This window comes from Neovison vison, chromosome X (genome assembly GCF_020171115.1).
Source record: "Neovison vison isolate M4711 chromosome X, ASM_NN_V1, whole genome shotgun sequence".
Taxonomy (NCBI): Eukaryota; Metazoa; Chordata; class Mammalia; order Carnivora; family Mustelidae; genus Neogale; species Neogale vison.
Window position 1 is genome coordinate 52,611,805 of NC_058105.1, and position 26,146 is coordinate 52,637,950.

Below are 26,146 nucleotides of genomic sequence, written 5' to 3' on the forward strand. Positions count from 1 at the left end.
AAGAGTCAATTATCATATGGTTTCACTTATTTGTGGAGCATAACAAATAGCATGGAGGACAAGGGGCATTAGAGAGGAGTAGGGAATTTGGGTAGATTGGAAGGGGAGGTGAACCATGAGAGACTATGGATTCTGAAAAACAGTCTGAGGGGTTTGAAGTGGCGGGGGGTGGGAGGTTGGGGTACCAGGTGGTGGGTATTATAGAGGGCACGGCTTGCATGGAGCACTGGGTGTGGTGAAAAAATAATGAATACTGTTTTTCTAAAAATAAATAAATTGGGAAAAAAAAAAGAAAGAAAATGAAACATAAAAATTCACCATCAAGCAAACTATATTTAACCTTGAAAAGGGAACATACTTTTTACAAGGAAGGCTCAAATGATTGTACAGTAATACAAATTATAATACTTCTATTATAATCTTAATTGTCTAGCGTCCCAAAAGTGGTATTTCACAAAATCTGACAGTAGAATGATGTATGTATAGCCTAAATACAATTCTCCTTCAGCTGCTTAACCAAAACACTTGCATAAAATACTAAAAGAGATAAAATGAAAGGTTAAATTATGATGTATTGAGGTTAGGAGCTAAGATGGCAGAGGAATGGGGGGAAACCAATGTTTGCTTCATTCTTCAAATACAACTACCATGAATATCAAATCTTTCTGAAGTCAAGAAATCATTAAGAGGACTGAGAGACCAAATTGCACAACTATGGGTTGAGAAGAGTCACATCGTGGAAGGTAGAAGGTGCAGAGACGTGATTTAGAATAGAAAGGAAGTGCGATGCTGTAGGGGGCAGGGAGCCTAGATAGTGGACAGAGGAAATAGAGTGAAAGAGTAAAAGAGAGAGTAAGCAGTGCAGAGGGGCCTGCACACCAAAAACACTTCCCCAAAACCATTCACTGAGAAGATAAGAGGGGCTGATTATCGTGAGTTATTACAATCAGCAGAGATAAAATACTTAAGTTTTAAAAGTCTACACCATGGTCAGTGTAGAGTCTGGTGGATGCAGTGATACACCTGTGGAGGAGGCAGAGGCCTGGGAGTAGATGGCACAACCTGAGGATCCCCTGGGATGCATTAGAAGAGAAAGTTCCTCCTTCTGGGAGTGCATCTGCTAGAGGAGGCACTGCCCCTCCAGGGACAAAAGAGCCAGCAGGTCTAATTGTGCTGCCCAGTTTCTTAGCATAGGGACAGAGACACCTGCTGAGGGCAGCTAACATGGATACTGGCTTACTGCTGCACTTTACTCTAAACTACAAGCTCCTGCATGTTGGTGCAACTGCACTTATGGGAAAAACTGACGCTAGCCCAGCATGGCAGGACACTCCCTCAGAGAATAAGCATGGGTCCATGCTTAACAGATTCCAAAATTTAGGAGTTTTGAAACTCAGCTGATGTGCCGGAGAGAAAACACAGGTGCACTGTGCTGCTGGGCAGGTAGATGGCTGGGACACATAAAGGGTAAATACAGGGATTTGAGAGAAGTCTGGGACACACAAGAAAATATTCTTTGCTCCTCTGTGAGGGCTTCCCAGACATTGGCAAGCACGGACTCCCCACAACGGGAACAAGGGAGAGGACTGGTGCCATTTTTATCCACCCACCCATCAGCATGGACTGACTTCAGGGAGTACCACAGGGCTCACAGCAGAGGCCTGAAGCATCTAGACCAAACCCTACAACCCCACATACTCTGCAGATGCTTCTTTAGTAGGGCAAGTATGCCTGAGAACCAATGCAGTGGGACACATCCCCAGGAACACCAGCATAAACCCCCCACACCCACGAAGTCTACCAACCACAGAGTACTACAGAGCTTCAGCTCTAATGGAAAGAGGATCACGACTCTCTTAACAAGTAGGCCAGAGCACACCTAGTTAAAACTCACCACATAATGGACAAGATCCAAACACTCCCCATTTGAGGCAAGGAGAAATTCTGCAAAGGAATGACCTGGGAAAAAGAATAGCCAAAAAACAACAGTAGAGGACACACAGCATACACCAGGAGCAGTTCCTGAAGTGCCAGGCCCTGGAGTATATACGACTTCTTAATAAAGCCATTACTCTCAGGAACAGGAACATAAGAGTCTTTCCTAATGCATAGAGGAAGACAGAGACCTACACAAAATACCAAAATGGAGGAATTCATCCAAAAAGAAAGACCAAAAAACAGTCACAGTCAGGGATCTACTAGAAACAGATATAAGTAATATGTCTGATTCAGAATTTAACAGAAACATCATAAGGATACTATCTTGGCTTGAGAAAAAGACAGAAGACACCAAGGAGTCCCTTACCACAGAGATAAGAGACTAAAAAACTAGTCATGCCAAAATAAAAAATGCTATAACCAAGATGTGAAACCCACTGGATATAATGATCCATAAGGATGAAAGAAGCAGGAGAACAAGTAAGTGATACAGATAAAACTATGGAAAATAATGAAGTTAAAAAGAAGGGAAGAAAAACATTCAATCATGAATACAGACTTAGATAGACTCAGCAGAGTCCATAAACCACTGACATAAACCAATGACATTTGTATTACAGGAGTCTCAGGAGAGATAAAATGGGGCAGAAAATATAACTGAGAAAATAATAGCAGAAAAATTCCCTTATCTGGGGAACAAAACAGACATCCAAATCCAGGAGGCACAGAGAACGCCCATGAAAAACAAAAGCAGGCAAACACCAAACATATCACACTAAAATTTATAAAATACAGAGATAAGAAAAAAATCCTAAAAGCAGCAGGGGAAAATAAATCTGTAACTTACAATGGAAGATAAATAAGGTTAACAACAAACTTGACCACAAAAAGTTGGCTGGCCATAAGAGTGTGCCATTATATATTCAATATGCTTAATACAAAAAATATGCAGCTAAGAATATTCTATCCATCAAAGCTGCCATTCAGAATAGAAAGAGAGATAGTTTCCCAGGCAAACAAAAACTAAAGGAATTCATGATCACTAAACTAACCCAGCAAGAAATATCAAAGGGGATGCTTTGAGTAGGAAAGACCAAAGACTAGAAGAACAGAAAAAATCTCCAAACAACAAAATTACAAGTAATGCAATGGCACAAAATGCATATCCATCAAAAATTATTCTGAATTTCAAAGAACTAAATGCTCCAATCAAAAGATACAGGGTATCAGAATTAATTAAAAAAGACATTCTAAAACCTTTGGGAAGCAGTAAAAGCAGCCATGAGAGGGAAATAATATCAATACAGGCCTATCTCCAGAAGCAAAAAAACTCTCAAATACAATAACTAACCTTACACCTAAAGGAGCTAGAAAAGGAACAGCAAATAAATCCTAAAGTCAGCTGTAAAAGGAAAATAATAAAGACCAGAACAGAAATAAATAATATAGAAATAAAAAAATAGAACGTATCAATGACACTAGGAGCTTGATCCTTGAAAGAATAAAATTAATAAACCCCTAGTCACAGTTATCAAAAAGAAAAGAGAAAGGAACCAAATAAATGAAATCACAAATGAGAAAGTAGAGATCACCACCACCAAAGAAACACAATTTTAAGAGACTATTATGAAAAATTATATGCTGACAAATTAGAAAATCTGGAAGAAACAGATAAACTTCTAGATACATATAAAGCACCAAGACTAAAATAGGAAGTAATAAAGTACTTAAAACAGACTGATAACCAGAGAAGACATTTAATCAAAAATCAAAAAGCTCCCAGCAAACAAAATACTGGTGGTGGTGGGGGGGGGGGTACAGATGGCTTCCCAGGGGAATTCTGCCGGATATTTAAAGAAGACTTAATACCTATTCTTCTCAAATTGTTCCAAAAAATATAAGTAGAAGAAAAACTTCCAAATTCATTCTATGAAGCCAGCATTGCCTCAATTCCAAAACTAGACAAAGACCCCACTAAAAAAGAGAATAAATGGTAACTATTCCTCATGAACATGGATATAAAAATTCTCACCAAAATACTAGCAAATAAAATCCAACAGTACATTAAAAGAATCATTCAACACAATCAAGTAGCATTTATTCCCAGTTGCAATGGTTTAATATTCACAAATCAATCATGTGATATACCACATTAATAAAAGAAAGGATAACAACCATATGATCCTCTCAATAGATGTAGAAACAGCAACTGTCAAAGTACAGGATCCATACTTGATAAAAACCCTCAACAAAGTAGAGATAGAGGGAACACATCTCAACATCATAAAGACTATATATGAAGGATCCACAACTAATATCATCCTCAATGGGGAAAAACTAAAAGCTTCTCCTCTAAGTTAATAAATATGACAGGGATATCCACTCTCATCATTTGTTCAACATAGGAACAACATTTGTTCCATAGTTGGAAGTCCTAGCTTCAGCAATTACATAACAAAAATAAATAAAAGGCATCCAAATTGACAAGGAAGAAGTCAAACTTTCACTCTTCATAGAATACATTTTTATTTATGTAGAATAGCCAAAAGACTGTACCAAAAAATTGCCAGTATGGATACATGAGGTCAGTAAAACCACTGGAAACAAAAACAACGTACAGAAATGTGTTTCATATCTGTACATGAATTATGAAGCAACAGAAAGAGATATCAAGAAAATGATCCCATTTACAACTACACTGAAAGCCACAAGATACCTAAGAATAAAGCTAACCAAAGAGGCTAAACATCTGTACTCTAGAAACTACAGAACATTTCTGAAAAAAATTGAAGAGGACACAAAGAAATGGAAAAACATTCCATGTTCACGAACTGGAAGAAGAAATATCATTAAAATGTCTACACTACACAAAGCAATCTACACATTCAATGCAATCCCTATCAAAATGCCATCAGTATTTTTCACAGAGCTAGAACAAGCAATCGTAAAATTTGTATGGAACCACAAAAGACCCCGAATAGCCAAAACAGTCTTGAAAAAGCAAAGCAAAGATGCAGGCTTCACAATTCCGGACTTCAAACTATATGACAAAACTGTAATTATCAAGATAGTATGATACTGTCACAAAAGCAGATACATCAATTAATGGAACACAGCAGAAAACCCAGGAATGGACCCATAACTATATGGTCAATGAAACTTTGATAAAGCAGGAAAGATTATCCAATGGAAGAAAGTCTCTTCAACAAATAGTTTTGGGGAAACTGGGCAGTATCACAAAAAAAGAATGAAACTGGACCACTTTCAGTCAGAGAAGGAAATGCTATGATTTCACTCATATGTGGAATTTAAGAAACAAAACAGATGTACATAAAGGAAAGAAAACTTAAAAAGAGAGGAAGGCAAACCGTAAGAGATACTCTTCTTTTTTTAAACATCTGAAGAAACTTAACATTTATTTCCCAGATTTACAAATTCTGTAAAGTGAGTGTTTTTTTTTATTTCATACACTTTTTTTTCCAATTTATTTATTTTCAGAAAAACAGTATTCATTATTTTTTCACCACACCCAGTGCTCCATGCAAGCCGTGCCCTCTATAATACCCACCACCTGGTACCCCAACCTCCCACCCCCCCCCCACAAGAGATACTCTTAGCTATGGAGAACAAACTGACGGTTGCTGGAGGGGTGGTAGGAAGGATGGCCTAAATTGGTGATGGGTATTAAGAAGGACATCGCTTGTGATGAGCACCGGATATTATATGTGATGAGTCACTAAATTCTACTGCAAACTAATATTACACTATATGTAAAATAACTAGAATTTAAATAAAAACTTGAAACATACATTTATACATACATACATACATACATTCACAATGGTGTGCTAAGCAGGAGAGACCATCTCAATGGTGAATATCCATTTATTTCATCCTGCCCATCCCTTACCTCAGTCAGGGCACCAAGCTGAAACAAACAAGCCTGAATACATAGAGTAAATACTGCTTACGTTCATCTATAGAATATATGCCCTTTATTATCTATGTCACTTCAAGTCACTTTAGAAGGCTATATATTATTCCAATTATATTATTACTGTTTCTTTTTTTTTCCTATTTATTTATTTTCAGAAAAACAGTATTCATTATTTTTTCACCACACCCAGTGCTCCATGCAAGCCGTGCCCTCTATAATATCCACCACCTGGTACCCCAACCTCCCACCCCCCTGCCAATTCAAACCCCTCAGATTGTTTTTCAGAGTCCATAGTCTCCCATGGTTCACCTCCCCCTCCAATTTACCCAAAAGCACATACCCTCCCCAATGTCCATAACCCTACCCCCCTTCTCCCAACCCCCAACCCCCAGCAACCCACAGTCTGCTTCGTGAGATTAAGAGTCACTCATGGTTTGTCTCCCTCCCTATCCCATCCCGTTTCATGGATTCTTCTCCTACCCACTTAAGCCCCCATGTTGCATTACCACTTCCTCATATCACGGAGATCATATGAAAGATATTATTACTGTTTCTAAAATTAATATATCTTATTGTCTAGAATTGTCTTTAGAGTTTGTGGAACAATAAAAAAGCATTTTCACTGTTAATAAATACTCATCCTCGGACACCTGGGTGGCTCAGTGGGTTAAGCCGCTGCCTTCGGCTCAGGTCATGATCTCAGGGTCCTGGGATCAAGTCCTGCATCGGGCTCTCTGCTCAGCAGGGAGCCTGCTTCCCTCTCTCTCTCTCTGCCTGCCTCTCCATCTACTTGTGATTTCTCTCTGTCAAATAAATAAATAAAATCTTTAAAAAAATAAAAATAAAAATAAAAAATAAAAAATACTCATCCTCACAGATTTGACCTTTGGAAATTAAAAAAATATCAAACAGATCCCAGTCTGAAGAAAGTGTGGATAATGGAATTGAATAACAATAGTGTTTGGGTCAAACATGAAACGCTAACTAATTCTTATATTCCTCTCTACCTGAGTACCTGAAAAATGTTCCACAGAGGTAAGTCCAAATTGTTTCTAATCTTTAAAAATTTCAAACCCTACCCAGATCCTTCACAGTTAGTGAATGACCATATTTCCTGGGTCACAGAGAAGAGAGAGCTTTTTCAACAGCGTTATAGTATTCAGTTAAGACTTATTCTGTATTTCCACCTATCCTTCCAATGTTAGATTCTTCTGTGTGTTTTTTAAGCATAATACAAACTGTACAGCTTTCCTCTATAAATCGTTTATTAGTAAATTTGGAAAGAGGCACACAAATGTTTGTTTGTAAATTTAATGTGATCTTAATCTATAAACCCATAGACTAGGAATCACAGAAGCATGAGATATGTAGGTTGGAAGACTTCTTACAAGGCCACTAAACATACCTCTTCTTTTAATGATGATAAAATTAAGATCCAAACAGAGTAAGCAGCTTACTTAAAGTCATAGCTAATTTGTGGAAAAGCTAATAACAGATATTACAACTACTGCTTCTCATTCTAGCCCCTCTCAACTTTCTTTTTTTTTCTTTTAAACTACTCTATATAGCCTCTTAAAATCACCCAGAATAAGAGGAGGCATGCAGATAGCCACTGGGAGACCATAAATGTTTTAAATGTTGGTGATGAGAATAAAGCACTAAACACTGAAATGCTTTTCTTTTTTTAATCATTTCAGGACTCCATTTCCCACAATAAAATGCTTACGGAAAATTCTACCAGATAGATCAACACAATCTGCTCCAGTCTTGTGTTGTCTAATCAAAGTACCAGTGAAAAGTTAAGGAGACCCTAAGATTTTTAAAGAGAATTTTAAATGTGCTAGTTAAAACAAGAACATCACAAATATAAAGGTATATTAAAATGACAACTTCACACAAACATTTTATGCTCGGGCTCTGAAAATCTAATCTAGTAACTGAAAGAGCAAAGGCATTTCTTCAGACACCCTGAAGTACTTCAAAAATACTCTATAATTTCTAGAGTGATAGCAAAAATGATTATCAAATCTCCAAGGTAAGTCATAACTTTGAAGAGACAGCAATATGTAAGTACTTTATTTTGCTGTCAGAAGGCTGAAAACAGTAGAGTTTTTAGACTTGTGCTTCAATCCTTCTCCCCGCACCAATAGGAGAGAAGTATTACACGAAAACTTCATAGGGTTTAGAAAAAAAAATGCAACTTTTGGTAGAAACTAGTACAACTGTAGTTACGCTTTCATGAAACAAGGAAAAGACAACCTGAAATCCAAATAAAATTAAGATAGCCATAAAATCTGTATTTATAAAAGGCATTAACAAAGAAAGAAAGGGGAACCTCAAATTCCACCAAGCCTACATGAAGTAGCAGAATCATTTAAAAGTGGTAATTAGAAATCTAAGCAGAGAGAGACAGAGAAAAAACACTGTGTCATTCTGTTGCTATTTAATAACACTGTCTTTAAATAGCATGATACCTTAGACTAGCTAAAAATCTCAGTTCTCTAAGGGAGCCACATATTGTAAGTGAGAACTGCAAGAAAGCAATGAGGGGAACATATTCTGGTTGATTGCTACAAACTATATCCTCCCAATAAACTATTTTTATTTCATTTAACACTCTGGTAGAATATAGCTAGTATTTTTCTTCCAAAATAAAGATGAGGAGGGAACAATAGCAACTTTATCTTATCAGCAATGAAATCAATATTCTGTGATTGTTTTATTCCAGAAACATGAAGTACTATATAACTGAAATAACATTTATAAAACCTCACATAAAGAAGATAAAATAGTTATTGTGAGTAAGTTTTTGGTTTAATGATCATGGTTAACATAAGTCTTACCTTCTTTGAAAATTCCACTGCTTTTTGTTCACTTTCTTCAACTTTTGCCTTGTTCACACAAGAATCTATTAAGATTGACAAAAATGATTAGAAATTATTGCATCAGATCCCTGGGCAAAAAGATGGGTGCCAGCCTATAATTCTACTGTGCAGTCAATCATTTTTATGTCAATTGCTATTAAAGGTAAATCGACCCTACTACAAATAAAACATAAACTACCATAATTTTTCTGCACACTAACTAATTTAATGATAGTATTGTTGAGTCACAAAACCATGCATCCAAGAATGTATTTGACTAAATCTTCATCATTTTAGAGGTATTCAATTACTTCCCAACTTTTATAATAATATAACTCTTTAAATTTTTTTCATTTTACTACGAGTGGAGAGGAAACAAAGAATGTATTCTTAAAATGATTAAGACTCGGGGTGCCTGGGTGGCTCAGTGGGTTAAGCCGCTCAGGTCATGATCCCAGTGTCTTGGGATCGAGCCCCGCATCCGGCTCTCTGCTCAGTGGGGAGCCTGCTTCCTCCTCTCTCTCTGCCTGCCTGTGATCTCTCTCTGTCAAATAAAAAAAAAAAAAAAAGATGATGATTAAGACTCAAAATGACCTTTAAGATAAGGCTAGAATGGGAGACACAATAGCATTCATTAATTCAGGTTTTCTACAGAAAGATTTCACTTAGATAACTTCTGATCTGGGGCAGAATGTATTAGGTAAATAAGGAAATAAACATTAAATCTCAGCTCTAATCAAATATTCCAGAATATAAATAACTGAAGAACCTCTTTTCGGCAATATTCTCATTATTACATATACAAGTCTATTGTGTATCTAGCCATTCCATACCTATTTATCCAAAAGAAATGAGAACATATGTCTATACCTGTGTATATGAATATTCATGACAGCTTTATATAACAGCCAAAAACTAGAAAGAACCCAAATATCCATCAACAAGTAAATGTATATACAAATCACAGTATATCCATATACTACAATATTACTCGGTTATAAAAAGGAATGAACTATTGATACATGCAATATAACAACATGCATGAAATTCAAAATAATTATATGAAAGAAGCCAGACAAAAAGAGAGTATATCCTATATGCTTCTAGTTATATAAAATTTTAGAAAACAAATTATATTATTATAAATAATAGTAAGAGAAAAAAGATCAGTGGTTATCTCAGGATGGGGACAGGTAGAGAGGCATAGGAAGGACAGATTACAAAGGAGAACACAGAAACTTGAGAGAGTGAGAGAGATGTTTATTATCTTGGCTGTGATGACGGTTTTAAGTAGACATATGAATATTGAAATCTATCAATTATGTTCTTAATAATGGATAGTTTTTCTCATGTCAAGTACACCTCAATAAAGTTTTGTTTTGATTTGTTTTTCTAAAGAACTGTGTGTAAAGACCTAAGGTTGAAATTGATAAATGATGAGACAAAGGGGGCAGATCACTGCTGTGCTGTCAGTGGTTGATAATGATGTTGAATTAAATTTCAGTGGGAAGGTACTGAAGAGTTTTGTGCAAGAATTTGATCGAGTTTATGAAAAATACTACACTTACAGAATCGTGAAGACACTCCATGTTGCTCAAGACCAGATGACTTTAAAATCAGGATCCATCAATTTCCTGTAAGTTCTTGAAGCACCTGCTAATTTTTGCATTTATGCACGTGCATGTGGCTCTAATCAAAGTTCCACAGCATTCATCAGAAAAAATCCTCTGACCATAAAATATTATGAACTATGCATATATTTGATTTATCTGAATTTAGTTGATAACACTGAATAAGAGAAGTTAAGTGATTTGTTCACTATCAGAGATGACACATGGATGAGGAAATATTGGGTTTCTGAAGCTCTATTCTCACTTGATGCCTTCATCTCACTGTTGAGTGAGGGGAGGGACAGACCACATAGCTAACAGTACACAACTGTCTGTACCTGGCACACAGTACAAAAAAACAAATGTCTACTGAACACTGAAAGAGATAGTCAAAATCAGTAGAGTATATTTGTCATGTATGGTCCATAAGAGATTATAAGCAATTACAAATATATGGAAATATTCTCTTATAACACTCTCAACAAAATATGAAACAAACTGCTGATTTTATCAAGCTTATTATCAAATATGCAATAAAGCCAGCATTTACATTAATTCTTAGGGAAGGTAAATTGATGCACTTTCTGAAAAGCATATAGCCTTTCAAAGTTCTTATCCTCAACTATAAGAATCAATTCTAAGAAAATGACAAGAAAAAGGCAAACATTTATACAAAGAATGTTCAGAGCAGATTTGTTTATAATTGCAAAAACCTGAAAACAATCTAGATGTACAATAAAAAAGGACTGGTCAAGATGATTAGGATATTCCATTAAATACAATATTATAGAGACATTCAAAGTCACATTTTGAAGGTTAACATGAAAAAACTCTTATAATAAAGAACTCTATGAAAAATCAGCCTATAGATAGACAAATTTAAAAAAGAGATGTAAGATAATGTACTTAGCCAAAAAGTGACTAAAGGTGGTGGAACGTGTATTGAGCTGAAAAGTGAAATGGGTGGTTTATTCTGTCATCTACATAAGCCTCTAGATTGCCTAGAATAAATGAGCACTGGTTTTAAAATCAGAAAATAATATATAATAATAATAAGGAATTCATCCTCGAAGATTACTGTGAGTCTGCCTTGTGCTATGGAGTAAAGAATAATATATAATTGGCATTCCACAGCTGTTGTTTTCTTCCTTTAAAGACATGACAAATGAGTTCATGCCTAAATCTTAGCAATAGAGATATTGATTAGTTATAAAAACTGTTTAACTGTAATGTCATAACAGCATTTCACTAGAGAGGTTTCACATCATCTTTCAGAGATTGTTCCAGAAAGTACAGCCAACTAGTAGTCTAGGATGATGTAAGTTCATTTCCTGAGCGATCCAAGTAGATGAACATGATCACCTTAAATCCCTTCCTAGCTTTAAGGTCTATGAAAATATAAATTGATATTCTTTGATAGAAATAAAAAGTCTTGAGTTACTACAGTAAGCCTGTATTTCCTTTCTAAATCTTGAACATTAATACCTATTGCACAAGTGATTTCTATAAAACCACTGAGGAGCAAAAATAAACTGAATCATAGGATTTCAGAATCATGTTTCTAAAAAGAAAAGCATTCATCTGTAATGATATGTGTTTCCTGTGTGGGGGACACTGATTTTAAACAGAATGCAAGAGCATCAAAACTTATCAACTAGCTTAATATTTTCAATCACACAGGCAGAACTCTCATGATCAACGTAATTAACAATTATAGTGACTGAGTACTCACAGACACAAGGACTTACCAGATATTAATAAAGGAAGTTCAGTAACAGCACTACCCTCAAAAAGTGACTATTATACAGAAGAGAGTGAAACACAATCAAAGGACATTGAGGATAATATTACATACCTATCAGATGCGTGAAATCAACATCTAATCTTTGCCTATACTTGAAATCTGGGTCCATACCACTGCAGTGCAGCACTATCTGTGAAACGCACTCCTCAATTATTTTGTAATACTGTGGCCTAAAAGAGAGAAAAGTATTCTTCAATACCTTTTCTACCTATACAAGTCAGTCTTCTTAAGTGGTTCAAGGGCACCTGGGTGGCTCAGTTGGTTAGACATCTGACACTTGATTTCCACTCAGGTCATGATCTCAGGGTCATGAAATAAAGCCCCACCCCCCATGATGGGGCTCCATGCTCAGTGCAGAGTCCGCTTAAGAGTTTCTCCTACTCCATCTATCCCTTCCCTTGCTCATGCTGTCTCTCCCTATCTCTCACGTAAATAAATACACATGATAAAAGAACTATGTCTTTTTCTAGTACTGTTAGAAGAAATCTTTCTAGACATTACATTTCCTTAAAAGAAAAATGCCTAACTTAACAACAGTCTAGACATTATAGTATAAAACCCATCGTGATATAATCAACTGTGAATACTTAGTGTCTCAATACTGTAGTTTGTAGAAATTCACATTTGTGCACAAATAAACTTACCAACCTTATCTATTTACTTAAGTTATTGTTACTACAGTTAATGAAAATAAATGACCTGTTAGTCCTAGATCCATGGATACAGAAACAGTTCTAAGACTCTACAAGTTTTCAGTTTCAATAAGGGATGAGTATCCTGGCATTAGGTAGCAATGTCTTAAATTTACTAAAACATTTTCACTCAAGATTAGCTGTAACAGCTTACAAAAATGGACTGAACCATAATATTCCAAAAATCTATTCATACACATTTTTAAAATATCCACCTTATAGAAACATACACATTTATATGCATGGCCATAGGCTGAATTTGTTCAAACTGTCAGAAGTTTTTAAACCTGCCCTAATTTTGTAACCTATCAAGATAATTCTGGCCTTAAAAAATAAGTACTTATTTGTGGAGCAAAACAAGTAACACCGAGGACATGGGGAGATGGAGAGGAGAAGGGAGTTGAGGGAAATTGGAGGAGGATATGAACCATGAGATACCTTGGACTCTGAGAAACAATCTGAGGGTTATGGAGGGGAGGGGGGTGGGAGGTTGGGTGAGCCTGGTTGTGGGTATTATGGAAGGCACATATTGCATGGAACACTGGGTGTGGTGCATAAACAATGAATTCTGGAACACTGAAAAGAAGTAAAATAATAAATAAATAAATAAATTGATTAATTCTTTATTTGAAAAACAACAACAACAACAAAAATAACTACTTGCATTCCCACCAACAGTGTAGGAATGCAAGCTGGTGCAACCACTCTGGAAAACAGCATGGAGGTTCCTCAAAAAGTTGAACATAGAGCTACACTACGACCCAGCAATCGCACTACTGGGTATTTACCCTAAAGATACAAAGGTAGTGACCCCAAGGGGTACATGCACCCAAATGTTTATAGCAGCATGTCCACAATAACTAAACTTTGGAAAGAACCTAGATGTCCTTCAACAGATGAATGGATAAAGAAGATGTGGTATGTATATACAATGGAATACTATGCAGCCATCAAAAGAAATGAAATCTTGCCATTTGCAATGACATGGATGGAACTAGAGGGTATTATGCTTAGCAAAATAAGTTCATCAGAGAAGACAATTATCATATGATCTCCCTGATATGAGGTAGTTGAGTGGCAATGTGGGGGGTTTGGGGGGGTAGGAAAGTAATAAATGAAACAAGAAGGAATTGGGAGGGAGATACACTGTAAGAGACTCTTAATCTCACAAAACAAACTGAGGGTTGCCAGGGTGGGGTAGAAGAGGGTGGTTGGGTTATGGACATTGGAAGGTATGTGCTATGGTGATGCTGTGAAGTATGCAAACCTGGCGATTTACAGACCTGTACCCCTGGGGTTAATAATACATTATATGTTAATAAAAAATAAAATATTATTAAAAAATAACTACTTGCATATTTCAAAAGTTTTTAAAAGGCACTTTCATCATTAAAATTTAGGGAAAATTTAGTAAATTCAACAGAGAGACATCAGAAAGAAATACTAGTACAGACAAATTTTGACATAAACAACCTTAAGATTAGTGTGCTAATAACTAGCCAACCTACTAAAAGTTTGCAAAGCCAAACAGTGCTCTTTTATGTCTTCTGTCATGAGGTTGGCCTTAAGAGTAAGAATCAACAGCAACATATATTAAGCCATTTTAGGCTTTTTCAAGTCATCAACAATTCTAGCATAAATAATATTGGAATATAATCAGCCTAGTAAACGACCTTTTGTATAAACAAGGAAAACACAAGTGTTCTCTGTGAGGCCAAGTTAATTATCTGTAAGTATAATTAAAGTAGCTGGTCACACTTCTACCCCACACTGATGTTCTCAGGATGAAAAAGGTGTCATATTAGAGTAACTTTTTATACTATTCAAGGTTACTGAGAAATGGATGGTTTTCACGAAAATTTTTTCCCTATATACCCATAGTCACAGTACCCCTTTAATTGCCAGAACTTTAGAAAACATTTTAATTTCCATCTTTTCTGCTTTACAAAAACAGTATACAATTAAATATTCTTTTTTTTAACAATTAAATATTCTAACCATTTTTCTACATCTCTGTAATATCATGATGGCCATAAATTATTGTACAAGTCTGAACTATAATAGTTTTCTATATAACCTTAAAACTGTCATCTTTCTTACAACTATATCTGACCCCTGGTAACTTGCCTTTACCATTTAATCATTAAATCAAACAAATTTTGAGAAATCAGAGAACCTAGGTTGCCAGAATTTCATGCATATTAGAGTATGAAGAACAACTAAAAGTCTCTTGAATAGTTAAGTATAAGATCATGACCACAGCTTATAGATAATTTCAGTCACTCAGAAAACATTTTTTATCGTTCTGATTTTCAGATCTATTTGCAGTTACCAGACTCTGAAACTCCTAATGTTATTGATCATCATAATCATTTATCTTGAAGAATTACATTACTGGATATAAAGGTGAAATATCAGTATTATCTTCTTAACTAAAATCACATCTATTATTAAATAAATACTAGAAAGGAGAAATAAAAGTAAAACCTAACTTATTAAAATGTAAATGAACTTTAAAAATAAAATGAAATAAAATGTACATGAACTTAAAAGTTCCACTACAATCACTTCAGTGCTTATTCTGTGTTATCATTATCTAGCAAAGAAAATTCACCATAAGGTCAGTAAAATCTGTTGGGTTCTTTGCTACAGAATGCCCTGTCATGGGGGTACACAGTTTTATAAATAAATCCTTCTGGCTAATTTAAAAATAAATTCACATCTTTTAAAAAATGTTATGCAAAGTCATCAAACTCTTATACACTATGTATGTATATATATATGCATACACTACCTAGGATAAACATTATTAGTTTCCCTTAAATACTAAATTCAAATAACACAAATTCTAGTACTCTCAGATCTGCTTCTTACCTGATATAATAATCATTTCTGATGAGCAAAAAATGTTGCAGAATGGATAATAAGTAATTTTCAGCAGCAGTGTCCTTCAACATGTTATATAGAAGATGATACACTTCATTCATATCAGTGAAAGTAAGTAAAGGAAAAAAATGAAAGCTCTTGATGAAAGTTTCATTCATAACAAAAGCAGCGTCATTTTTTTAAAACACTGAAGTACTATTTTGTTTCCCTTACTGTTTCTAAACCTTCAACTCCATGATCCAGTATTTCAAACATTACATTAATAAATTTAGCCTATTGAATAACTTTAACCTTTTAATGAGAGAAACAGCTTAAAGAATATTTCCAAGACCATTTAATCATCAAAACTTTAAGCAATCAGTTACTCATTACAAATTACAGATGATAACTGGTATAATTGGAACAGCAATGCCATTAGAGAAAACGCTTTCCTCATGATCATCCTGTGGCTGTGATAGAGGACCTATATTATTCATGTAAGCCATGACTCCTCTATTTTCACCACCACATAATACTGAATGTAATGAAACTTTCTATGGACTGCTTAAATATCACAAACCAATTTTATTTTATACTGAAAAAAATATTTACTAGATGTGAAATTGTTATTGTCTGCATTCATCTGTATTTCATTATTTAGAAAAACGGAAAGTAAGACAGTAGAACTTGAATCATTTTTCATAGGATACAAAAGACTGGAAAAAGTTTAGATGATTTTAATAAATGAGACAACAAATTTTAAAACTGGATTCACTTTTATAATAAAAGTGAGGACCTGGAAAATCAATGTAAAAGAAAGGTGGAAAAGGAAATATAATCCAACAGTCTAAAAATAATCTGAAATGTCAACATTTTCTCTGAAGTAGAATTAAGTATATGATAGATTATTTCTTAGACCCCAGTTTTACCCCAGTAAAAGTGTTGTGTTAAAGTCTCATAAGGTCTTCTAAATGGTTACAGAATGAAACCCAAAATAGCTTTATGGTGAAGTTTGATTATAAGTTAAATGTATACAAAGCAAGGAAGCAAGATATATATGACTATAGAAAGCATTTAATATTATGGAAATGACTGTAGACTAGAGTCACTAATGATGGATAAGGAATTACTAGCATTGATCCCTTATAATAATGACATTGCTATCCATTGCACACACATTTATCCAATACTTATGTATAAGATACTTCAGTAGTAGCACTGGAGGAAAAAGATGAAACCTAAGACTTCTGCCCTCAATCTCATAGGAGCACAGAAGTGTACATAAATAAGATAGAAAGTACTATAGGAGTTTCAAGGTGAGAAATATTCCAGCAGGTTTTGTTTGTTTGTTTGTTTTGGAGGGTGTGGCAGTTCAGGGAGGAAGAGGAAGAAGAATTAAAGAAAAATTCCATCTCAAAGTTTATCTTAGTTCTGAAGTATTTCCTAAGCTCCCCAAAAAGCCATAAGTAAGAAATTTATGGAGAGTGAAACAAATAGCCAGAAATGCTGATGACAACCATCTTTTAGATCTAAAATCATTTCACATAAAATCATTGCCATAGGAAGATTATACACTAGTTGTATTTGACTCCAATGCTTCTATCAGACAGCCTTGATATAGTCAGATACTATAATATACAAACATTTTTTTTTCTAAGGAACCAAAATTGTTAGATTGAGAATAAGGCATTTATTTGAATTGAATTATATTTCTAAAACCATTTGAGTACATTTCAACGAACTGAAGAAGTATACTGCCTATAGTTACATATGAACTCAGTGAACTTTTTCCCTCAAATTCTTATACATGAGGTATATGCCTTAGGTTCTTATATATTCAAGACTACTGAGCTGAATACATAGATAATACAGCAAGTCATTGTGCAGATTTCAATATATTTTGTGTAAATCATCAGGACACTCTGACAGTTCCTCAACATGAATCTCAAGGACAGACTCATAGTAAAGTACTAATATAAATAAATGAATAAAAATTGGGCTGGCAGATCAAAATTCTAATAATGGTCCACAAAATCACCCACAAATCTCTTTTTCAAAAAATTTCAAAATTATTTTTGTGGTTTGTCAAAAGGATATTCCATTTCTGCTCGAATATCATTGAGACGGTGTGATAATTCATTTAGGTCATCTTCTTTGTTCTCATCAAATACTTTCAACTGAATATCAAGCTCATCATTCTCTTTTTCCTTTAGATCCTAATATAAACATAAAACTTAACAGATGAGTAACAGTTTGACAATACCGCATTTTGGTAATAAAACACAGATACTATTATTGATTTACAAACACAAAAACGATTATATATTGACCCAGGCACTTTAGTTTTCTGAGAGAAATTAAGTGTACTATGTATATTCCTATTTTAAAATAAATGAACCTCATTGCATTCACTGCATTTTCTTCTTATGCCCCAGATTTTGATTATTTACATTAAAAATTAACAATCACTTTTACAAAGGGGGAAAAAATAATTGCTAACAACCCAAACTGAATGTTGTTTTTGACTGAATACACTAATGAAAGATCACAAAAGAACTCATGCAGTTAGAACATTCACATATGCCTCTGGCAAAAAATGTAAATATAGATCAATTGTATTAATGAAGAATAAATGCAAGGATATATTCAAGCACAACAGTCCCAAGTATGGCGTAGAAAGTTATATAAAGAGATTTATTTTAAATGGTATTTTGTGATTTTGAAGCAAAAGGCATCAGGATTTTTTTATCAAGCTGCATGACTAGCCTCCTCCCCCACTTTTCATTTTTGCTTAACCGAATCACAAAATACCAACTTGGGCATCAAAGATTTGTTTTTGTAGTACATTATGAGCACATGCATTACAAACCTCTGATAATTTTTAAAATAATAGACTGAACAAAATCTTTGGAAGCATGCCACACTAGAGATTGCTGGGCTTAATATATATCACCTGGAATATCTTTTAATATGTGTCCATTAAGTTGCAGCTTTCAAAACCCAAATCGATAATCCCAACTGTGGATGCTCAAGGGTGATTATGAAAGTGGGACTAGGATTTCAGAGTTGAGCTTGAATTCTAAAAGGAAATGCAAGCATGATGTACTTCAAATTAGGTCAATAAAACAAAACTGGAGTCATTTCTTGTGTCTTATTTTTATTCAACAAAACAACTATAAATGGAGATGTAATGGCTATCACTAAAGCCAAATGAATATTTATGCAATTTCTAGATTTTTTCTAACACTCACATAATAGTTTACTGAAAATTTACATATAGAACATAAGAAAATACTTATTAGTATGTTTCTATAAATTTCCTATAAAATATATGACAAAAAATGTATTTACACTTAGTTCCCTCTTTAGTAACTTGCTTTAAGTCTAGTTTTCCACTTTTAAATCTATTGGAATGCAAAATTATCTATCATTGATGGGTATATTATTGGACAATTTCAGAACTCCAGTTGGACAAGAGCAAAAGCCAGACACACCTAATATGCTGATCATTGAAGAAGTAACTGTTAACAAATTTTACAATATGGATTTTTCCTTATTCTTCTAGCATAATATGTTCTTTCTTAGATGCTCACTACAAACCTTGAACACTTTCAGAAAAATCTAATTTAAATATGGCCATTTAATTAGCATCAAAACATTATAAAACATAGAATCTATCTGCATAATTAAAATATTTTCTGTGAAAATAAATGATTAAATGTTTAACTGCTTTTAATTAGGACAACAAATTAGTTATACAATATATAGATACATAGTATGTGAACAAATATAGCACAATATAAAAACATAGACCTATAAATGCAATTTTATATTATTTATCAGTAATCTCCATTATAATAAATATATATGCATACATACACATAAACCTAACTTTTAGTCAAATATCAAACCTTGAAAAATGTATCCATAAATTCTTAATGAAATAAACAATTAAGTTTTTCTATAGCATAAATATGACATTCTATAAAAGGAACTGGAAATGCATCACTAAGATTTTATACTTTAAACTGTAGAATATCATAACATTACTGAATTACCATATTAACTATTAATTATGTGCAATATTATAAATATGTTTCAGGGGGTTTTTTTTTAACAGAATTACTGTATGGATATGAAACACCGTTGACAGAGTCCCTAAAACATATAATTAAATCTCTATAATACAGTGTATTTCAAAGGAAATTCCATTACTAGTATATGACTGATTACCAGTCAAGAAATCAAAATTGAGTTTTCAACAGAATAAGAAAAGTTGGTTGGTATTTTAAAATAAAGATGCCTGTTGCCTACAGACATGATTTCTTACTTTCCTGTTCCTTCACATATTTAATTTACCTCATACTTTCTATATTTATTTCACTAAATAAAAGGCAGTTGGAGATGAATACTGTTACGCTGAAAAGAAAAAAAAATTTTTTTATAAAGGCAGTTGGGAGAAAACTTCACAAGAAATCAATATGAGTTAACTATAGAGCAAATACTAGTTTAAAAATCACTGTATAGTATGTTAACAACTCACTAATCCCAAATAACTAAAGCATATTTATGAAAAGAATTTTTTAAAAGAATTTTCCATATAAATAAAGTATAAATTCCCTTTAAACATCATAATTTATCAATGGAGATGGGGGAATTGAGAAAATAAATTTTTACAGAATATAATTAAAATAACCATCCTTGTCTTGAGGATTCTTATTGCTGGAAATCAGAGACTCTGAGAAACAAACTGAGGGCTTTGGAGGGGAGGGAGGTGAGGGATTGGGTGAACCTGGTGGTGGGTATCATGGAGGGCATGTATTGCATGGAGCACTGGGTTTGGTGCATAAACAATGAATTTTGGAACACTGAAAAAAAATTAAGTTAAATTAAAAAAAAAATGAAAAAAGTTCTACTGTACTATATTATTATTATGATCTCGGGAGTTACTAAGAATGATTCTTCCCTAACACTTAATGATTCCAGAGAGGAATAATTCTTTTTAAGCTTTTATTCAAATTCTAGTTAGTTAACATACAGTATAGTAATAGTTTCAGATGCACAATATAGTGATTCAACACTTCCATACAACCAGATAGGTCTAATTTTTGATCATGTATCAACAGTTTGTATTAGCCTTAGCCACATCTACTCTGCTGCTTTGAATATTCTAGAATCTAGAAAATTAAGCAACACCTCCTATTGAAGACTCTCTATGAATACATTATTAAGCTTCCATGCATGTGTACAGATGCTTAATGCTACTTAAATTCCAGTGGTTTAAACTTAAGTATTTAGTAAATTAAATAGTGATTTCATTAGATAATAACTGGCATGCCAGGTACATCTAATATACATTAAAAACAAAATAAAACTATAAGAACAACATCAGTTGTGAAAACTATGGTATTAAAGAAAAAATCTCTAACTCTTCTGGGTCTATCTGCCTGAATTCTGATTCTCATCTTATATCTCAGAAGTACCTGGGGAGGATTCGTTTTCTTTTCAAACCAAACTTCTCTACCTTACCCTCAATAAGATTTTGATATATTCTCTTTAGGGGCACATGTCCGACCTCTTTAGTTGAGAACCAGGACTATATGTAACCATATTTTGCTCCATTGTCTTAGGGAGAAAAAAAAAGTGAGAATCCTTGTAGGTTCTATTCCAAAATTTTAGAAGGCAGACACAACACACTTCCTACTTTTATCTTGCTGAGGAATCACTGAGATCTGGGAATCAGGTCGTATTGAAGAGATATGACGGTGAAAGAAAAATCTAACTAGATACATATATGAAGAATGCTTTTATTAAGAAGTACTTGGTGCCATAAGAGGCTTCATATACAGCTATGGTGCCAATGGAAAAGTGTAGCTTAGAAAAACAGATGCAAAATCTTCACTATCAGTGTAATGAAATATACCATGAGTCCACTGAACCCAGCAAAGATGAATGAAGAAGAAAAGTTAAAAGTAAGAACAAGAGAATTCTCTTTCTGAGAATAGGACAACTCAAATAAATTAAAATGAGAGTAATAGTATTTCTGATCAAACATTCAGTAGTATAAGGCAGAAAATGAATATCCAATTATAAATAAACAAAGGGAAATAAAAGATGAAAGAGTAAAAGCACAATATGTGGCATATTAGTAAATGAACACATGATGCTAAGGAGCCCCTGTATTCAGCAAGGTCGAAAGACATTGATAGTCTCCCAGAAAATGAGGACCAACCCAGTGAGAACAAGCATGGAAACCAATGAGTAGGCAATTCAAAAGCCACACTAGAATCAAGATTGTAATATTACGTGTAGCTACCTAAGGCCACAGACTTTTCATGAGGAAAGATTTGTGACAACACAAGAATAAATGTGTTACACACACCATAATAAGTGGATGTGCCTAGTTAATTGCGTACTGAACGTTCATATGGGTCACTTAAAATATTGCTTTGATCCACTAAAACCAATTCCCTGTTTTTTAAAGTCATGGATTAAAGTACCATTCCAAGTGTAATTGACACAAAACTTTCTAAAACCAGATAGATCAAATCCTACATCTTATCAAAGTGGGTTTCAGTAGATCCACTGTAGGATACATTTTATGATGATGAGTTTCAACTACTTTCAGTTAAGACTATCAGAACACAGTTACAGATGCATGATACAATCTCATTCTCACCAGGAAATTTTCCCTGATTTTGACATTTCTAGTACTCTAAGTATTATATACGTGCTCACTTGACATTTGATTTGTTTTCTTTTTTATTCCCTTTTGCGTCTTTTTTCTCAGGTGTTCCCTGAGTAGCTTAAATGAAGAGACTAGTTAAATTTACATGTCTCTTAACAATGTCATGGTTTTAAACAAAATCCCTCTTCATTAACATACTAAATAAAATACAAAGTCACTTTAGCTATATTTGTGTTTATAATAAGTGTGCTCATTTATCTCAGATGAAGCCTATAGTTATTTCAAAATGTAAATTTTGAAATGTAAAGTTATTTTCAAAATGTTTTAACAGTATCATAATTACACATACATACACATACACAAACACAAGTATCATATATACACATACAATTTAAGAAATAAAACTTTTTAGGAAAGTCTCTATAGCATTGTAACAAGAATACCATGCCTAAATATCTAGAATATACTGGTCAAGATTCTAGAAATACTTATGCTGAATATAAATGGTACCAGTCTAAATTATCAAAGAGGAAAGCAAAAACTTTTAAATGAACATTGAAGCTGCAGAAAAACAAAAAGCAGTAGTCTTTTATGTTCTCGGTATTCAAATTCAAAGAAAAGAAATTCCCTTTCAACTTTAAGAAAACAAACAAAATAAAAAAAACAAAAAAAAAAACAAAAAAACAAACCCAGAACAGCCACATCATTTGAAGACACATTAGCTGAATTCTGAATTCAACAGTTGTATATAAAGACTGATACTACTGTAAAATAGAAAAGCTTACAAAATGTCTAATGCCTTACAAAGAATATATAGCAAGGAACATTTATCTGTCGCAAATATTTCGTCTAAAGAGAGAAAAATGTTAAAAAGTTCATCAGCAAACTTAATGTGCACATTCAACTTACGGGTAACATTGTTTTTAGTCCTGAACGTAGGAATTCATTCCTTAAATGTATTCTAAAATCAAGCTCGTAAGGTGAAGTGACAAGGGCATTTATAAACTGCATGCAGGCCACCTGCAATTTAGAAAGCAAAATTCGTTAAAAATTATTTTAAGTAATGAAATATTTACTTAGTGCATTCAGATCATTGCGTTTCTATTCACTAAAATCATACACACATATACGATAAAATATTAGAAGAAATATAAATATTTATACAAGTAAAAGGATGATCATGATGTTACAGCTTAAACAACAAAAGTCACTTTCTAATACCCAGAATAATTCTAATGGTGTTATGGTGGATGGTCAAGTATTGGTATGATTTGTTAAATAATATGAAGGAATATTAAACTCTGAAAAACTCAAAGTTCGAAAGATCTGCATATAGAGCCCTTTAAAAATAGCATGAAATGGGTCTTTCCTATCCAACTGTCCCCAGAATACACTTGGCCTCAATTCCGTATGATTATAAACACTTTTCTAAAATAAATCAAAACAAGTACCCTGATACTAAACAGAGAACAGTGAAAACTTAGAGAAATTATTACACTAATTTATACTGTCTCCCTCCTATTATTGGGATGGACTTGCAAAAAGTATAGAGTACTAAAATATATGATTAAGATGAATTAATTCACCAAGTATAAAAATGAGTGCACCTGAATTTAAATCAACTAAAAGGCACTGTGACACCAATGCACCAATGTACATTGCAGGACAAAGTGAAGGTAAGGGCTTGTTTTCAAGTGAAGGTGATTCATTAATTACATTGACACTGTCAGAAAGGTTTGGTTTTTCTTACCTTCTGATATTGAGTTTCCCTATTTTAAAAGGGGACTTATTTCCTGGTAATTGCAAGCTAGAAGGGAATCAACAAAATACTAATTGCCAGGTGATCCATACATTATTCCTGATAGCATTTTTGGGAAATGCTGCTCAAGTCTAAGGCAACTATCTAAGAGATTGACTGAGGAGCTGCACAGAAAATTGATTATTCTTAAAAGCATGCAATAAGAAAAAGTAAGCAATGAGCAAACTGTACAATGTTCAAAGAGCTAACTCTGAGGGGACTCCTGAAAATGCCAGATTTAGTAAAGATATCAAGTATATATAGAAGGAGACACAAAAAATCAAAAGTTAGTATGAGAAAAAAATCAGCAAAAGAAAATATTTCAAATGTATTTTGACTTGACTTGTCCAGACCTATCATTATATTTTTTTCAAGTAGAAAGAAAAGATTAAAAGGTTTATTTTTTAATATATCTATTATCTTATGAATATCTTATGCATCTAAGCAGCCTTTAGGGAGACTTGTCCATCTACCTCATATTCAGGCTCAAAAATCAAAAGCTGCATGCTTTAAAAGTGATGACTAAAGTTGTTTCTAACATTACTAGATATCTAAAACATAATTCAACAATGTCGTCCAATGCCTATGAATGCTCAAATGTCAATAGGAAACACTAAGACCACTGATTAAATACTTGCCAAAACTAGGTATTATCTTTTTTTTTTTTAAGACTAAACTGTTTTTTGTGTTTTTTTTAAAGATTTTATTTATTTATTTGACAGAGAGAGAGAAATCACAAGTAAGCAGAGAGGCAGGCAGAGAGACAGGGGAAACAGGCTCGCTGTTGAGCAGAGAGCTCGATGCAGGGCTTGATCCCAGGACCCTGAGATACAGACCTGAGCCGAAGGCAGAGGCTTTAAGCCACTGAGCCCCCAGGCACCCCAAAACCAGGTATTATCTTAAAAGACATTTCAGATAAGTTACTATGACATGTATACCTTAATGGATCACTTAACCTTTCTATTTAAAGCAAGAAAATACCTAAGTCTTTAGTTTCCATAGGCTGGGATATAAGATTATATACTATACATGTCCAGAGCTACATTATCATCCCATTTGCTTGAATGATCCTTGTTCAACATTACAACTATGACATGACCAAACAAGCCAAAGCACATGTCCAATCCAAAATTAATAGAGAGAAAAGTTGCCATCTGCTAGGACTGTTTTTACCAGAAGATATTCTAGCTTAATGGCCTGTGTTAAAACTCTACAAGAGAACATTTCCATAGGAAACAAGTTAATGAATCTTAGAATTGTACCTTTATACAAAGTATTTAGATTAAAAGATGATATAGTAAGTCAATAAAATTAATGAATGTATCAACATCAAAATAACTTTACATTTAATAGGAAATGTTGCAATGCTATTACTTACTTTATCTATGATGTATAAATATATAACTGAATGCTAAAAAAGAAGTTGGGATACACTTTGAAGCCAGTATTTTAAACAGGTAATGGCACTGGTTTATCAATGTACTATTTATTGTTTATCAAATTCTAACAGATATCTAATTAATTACAAATAAGCTAAGCAGAATAGTTATACCATCATGTCATTTCCCAACATTTTCTCCTAAAGTGATATTCCTTTTGTTTTAAAGATTTTATTTATATATTTGAGAGAGAGCGAGACAAAGAACACAAGGGGGAGGCGGTTTGCAGGGTGACAGAGGGAGAGGGAGAAGTAGACTCCCAGCTGAGCAGGGAGGCCAACCCAGGGCTTGATCCCAAGACCGTGGGATCATGACCTGAGCAAAAGGCAGATGCCCAACCAACTGAGCCACCCAGGTGCCCCTAAAGTGATACTCTTTTATAGAAATATTTATATTTTAATGTGGAGAACAAAAAAAAATACCTTATCTCCATTCCTTCAGGCTACCACAGAATCATTGTCCTTTTTAGAGGACAGAAATAAAATCAATCCAAAACCAAAATAATTGTCAT

General features: G+C 33.8%; 1 protein-coding gene across 4 annotated transcripts in view; it reads right to left on the reverse strand.

Annotated features, from left to right (window-relative positions):
- DIAPH2 (diaphanous related formin 2) overlaps nucleotides 1-26,146 on the reverse strand; it is a 980,408-nt gene that overhangs the window by 705,410 nt on the left and 248,852 nt on the right. For all 4 annotated transcript variants that reach the window (XM_044235543.1, XM_044235542.1, XM_044235544.1 and 1 more), the window contains 5 exons: nucleotides 23,308-23,418; nucleotides 17,808-17,926; nucleotides 15,720-15,836; nucleotides 12,205-12,323; nucleotides 8,719-8,783 (listed from right to left, as the gene is read on the reverse strand). In XM_044235543.1, coding sequence (XP_044091478.1) covers nucleotides 8,719-8,783; nucleotides 12,205-12,323; nucleotides 15,720-15,836; nucleotides 17,808-17,926; nucleotides 23,308-23,418 — 531 coding nt within the window. The remainder of the gene's footprint in view (nucleotides 1-8,718; nucleotides 8,784-12,204; nucleotides 12,324-15,719; nucleotides 15,837-17,807; nucleotides 17,927-23,307; nucleotides 23,419-26,146) is intronic.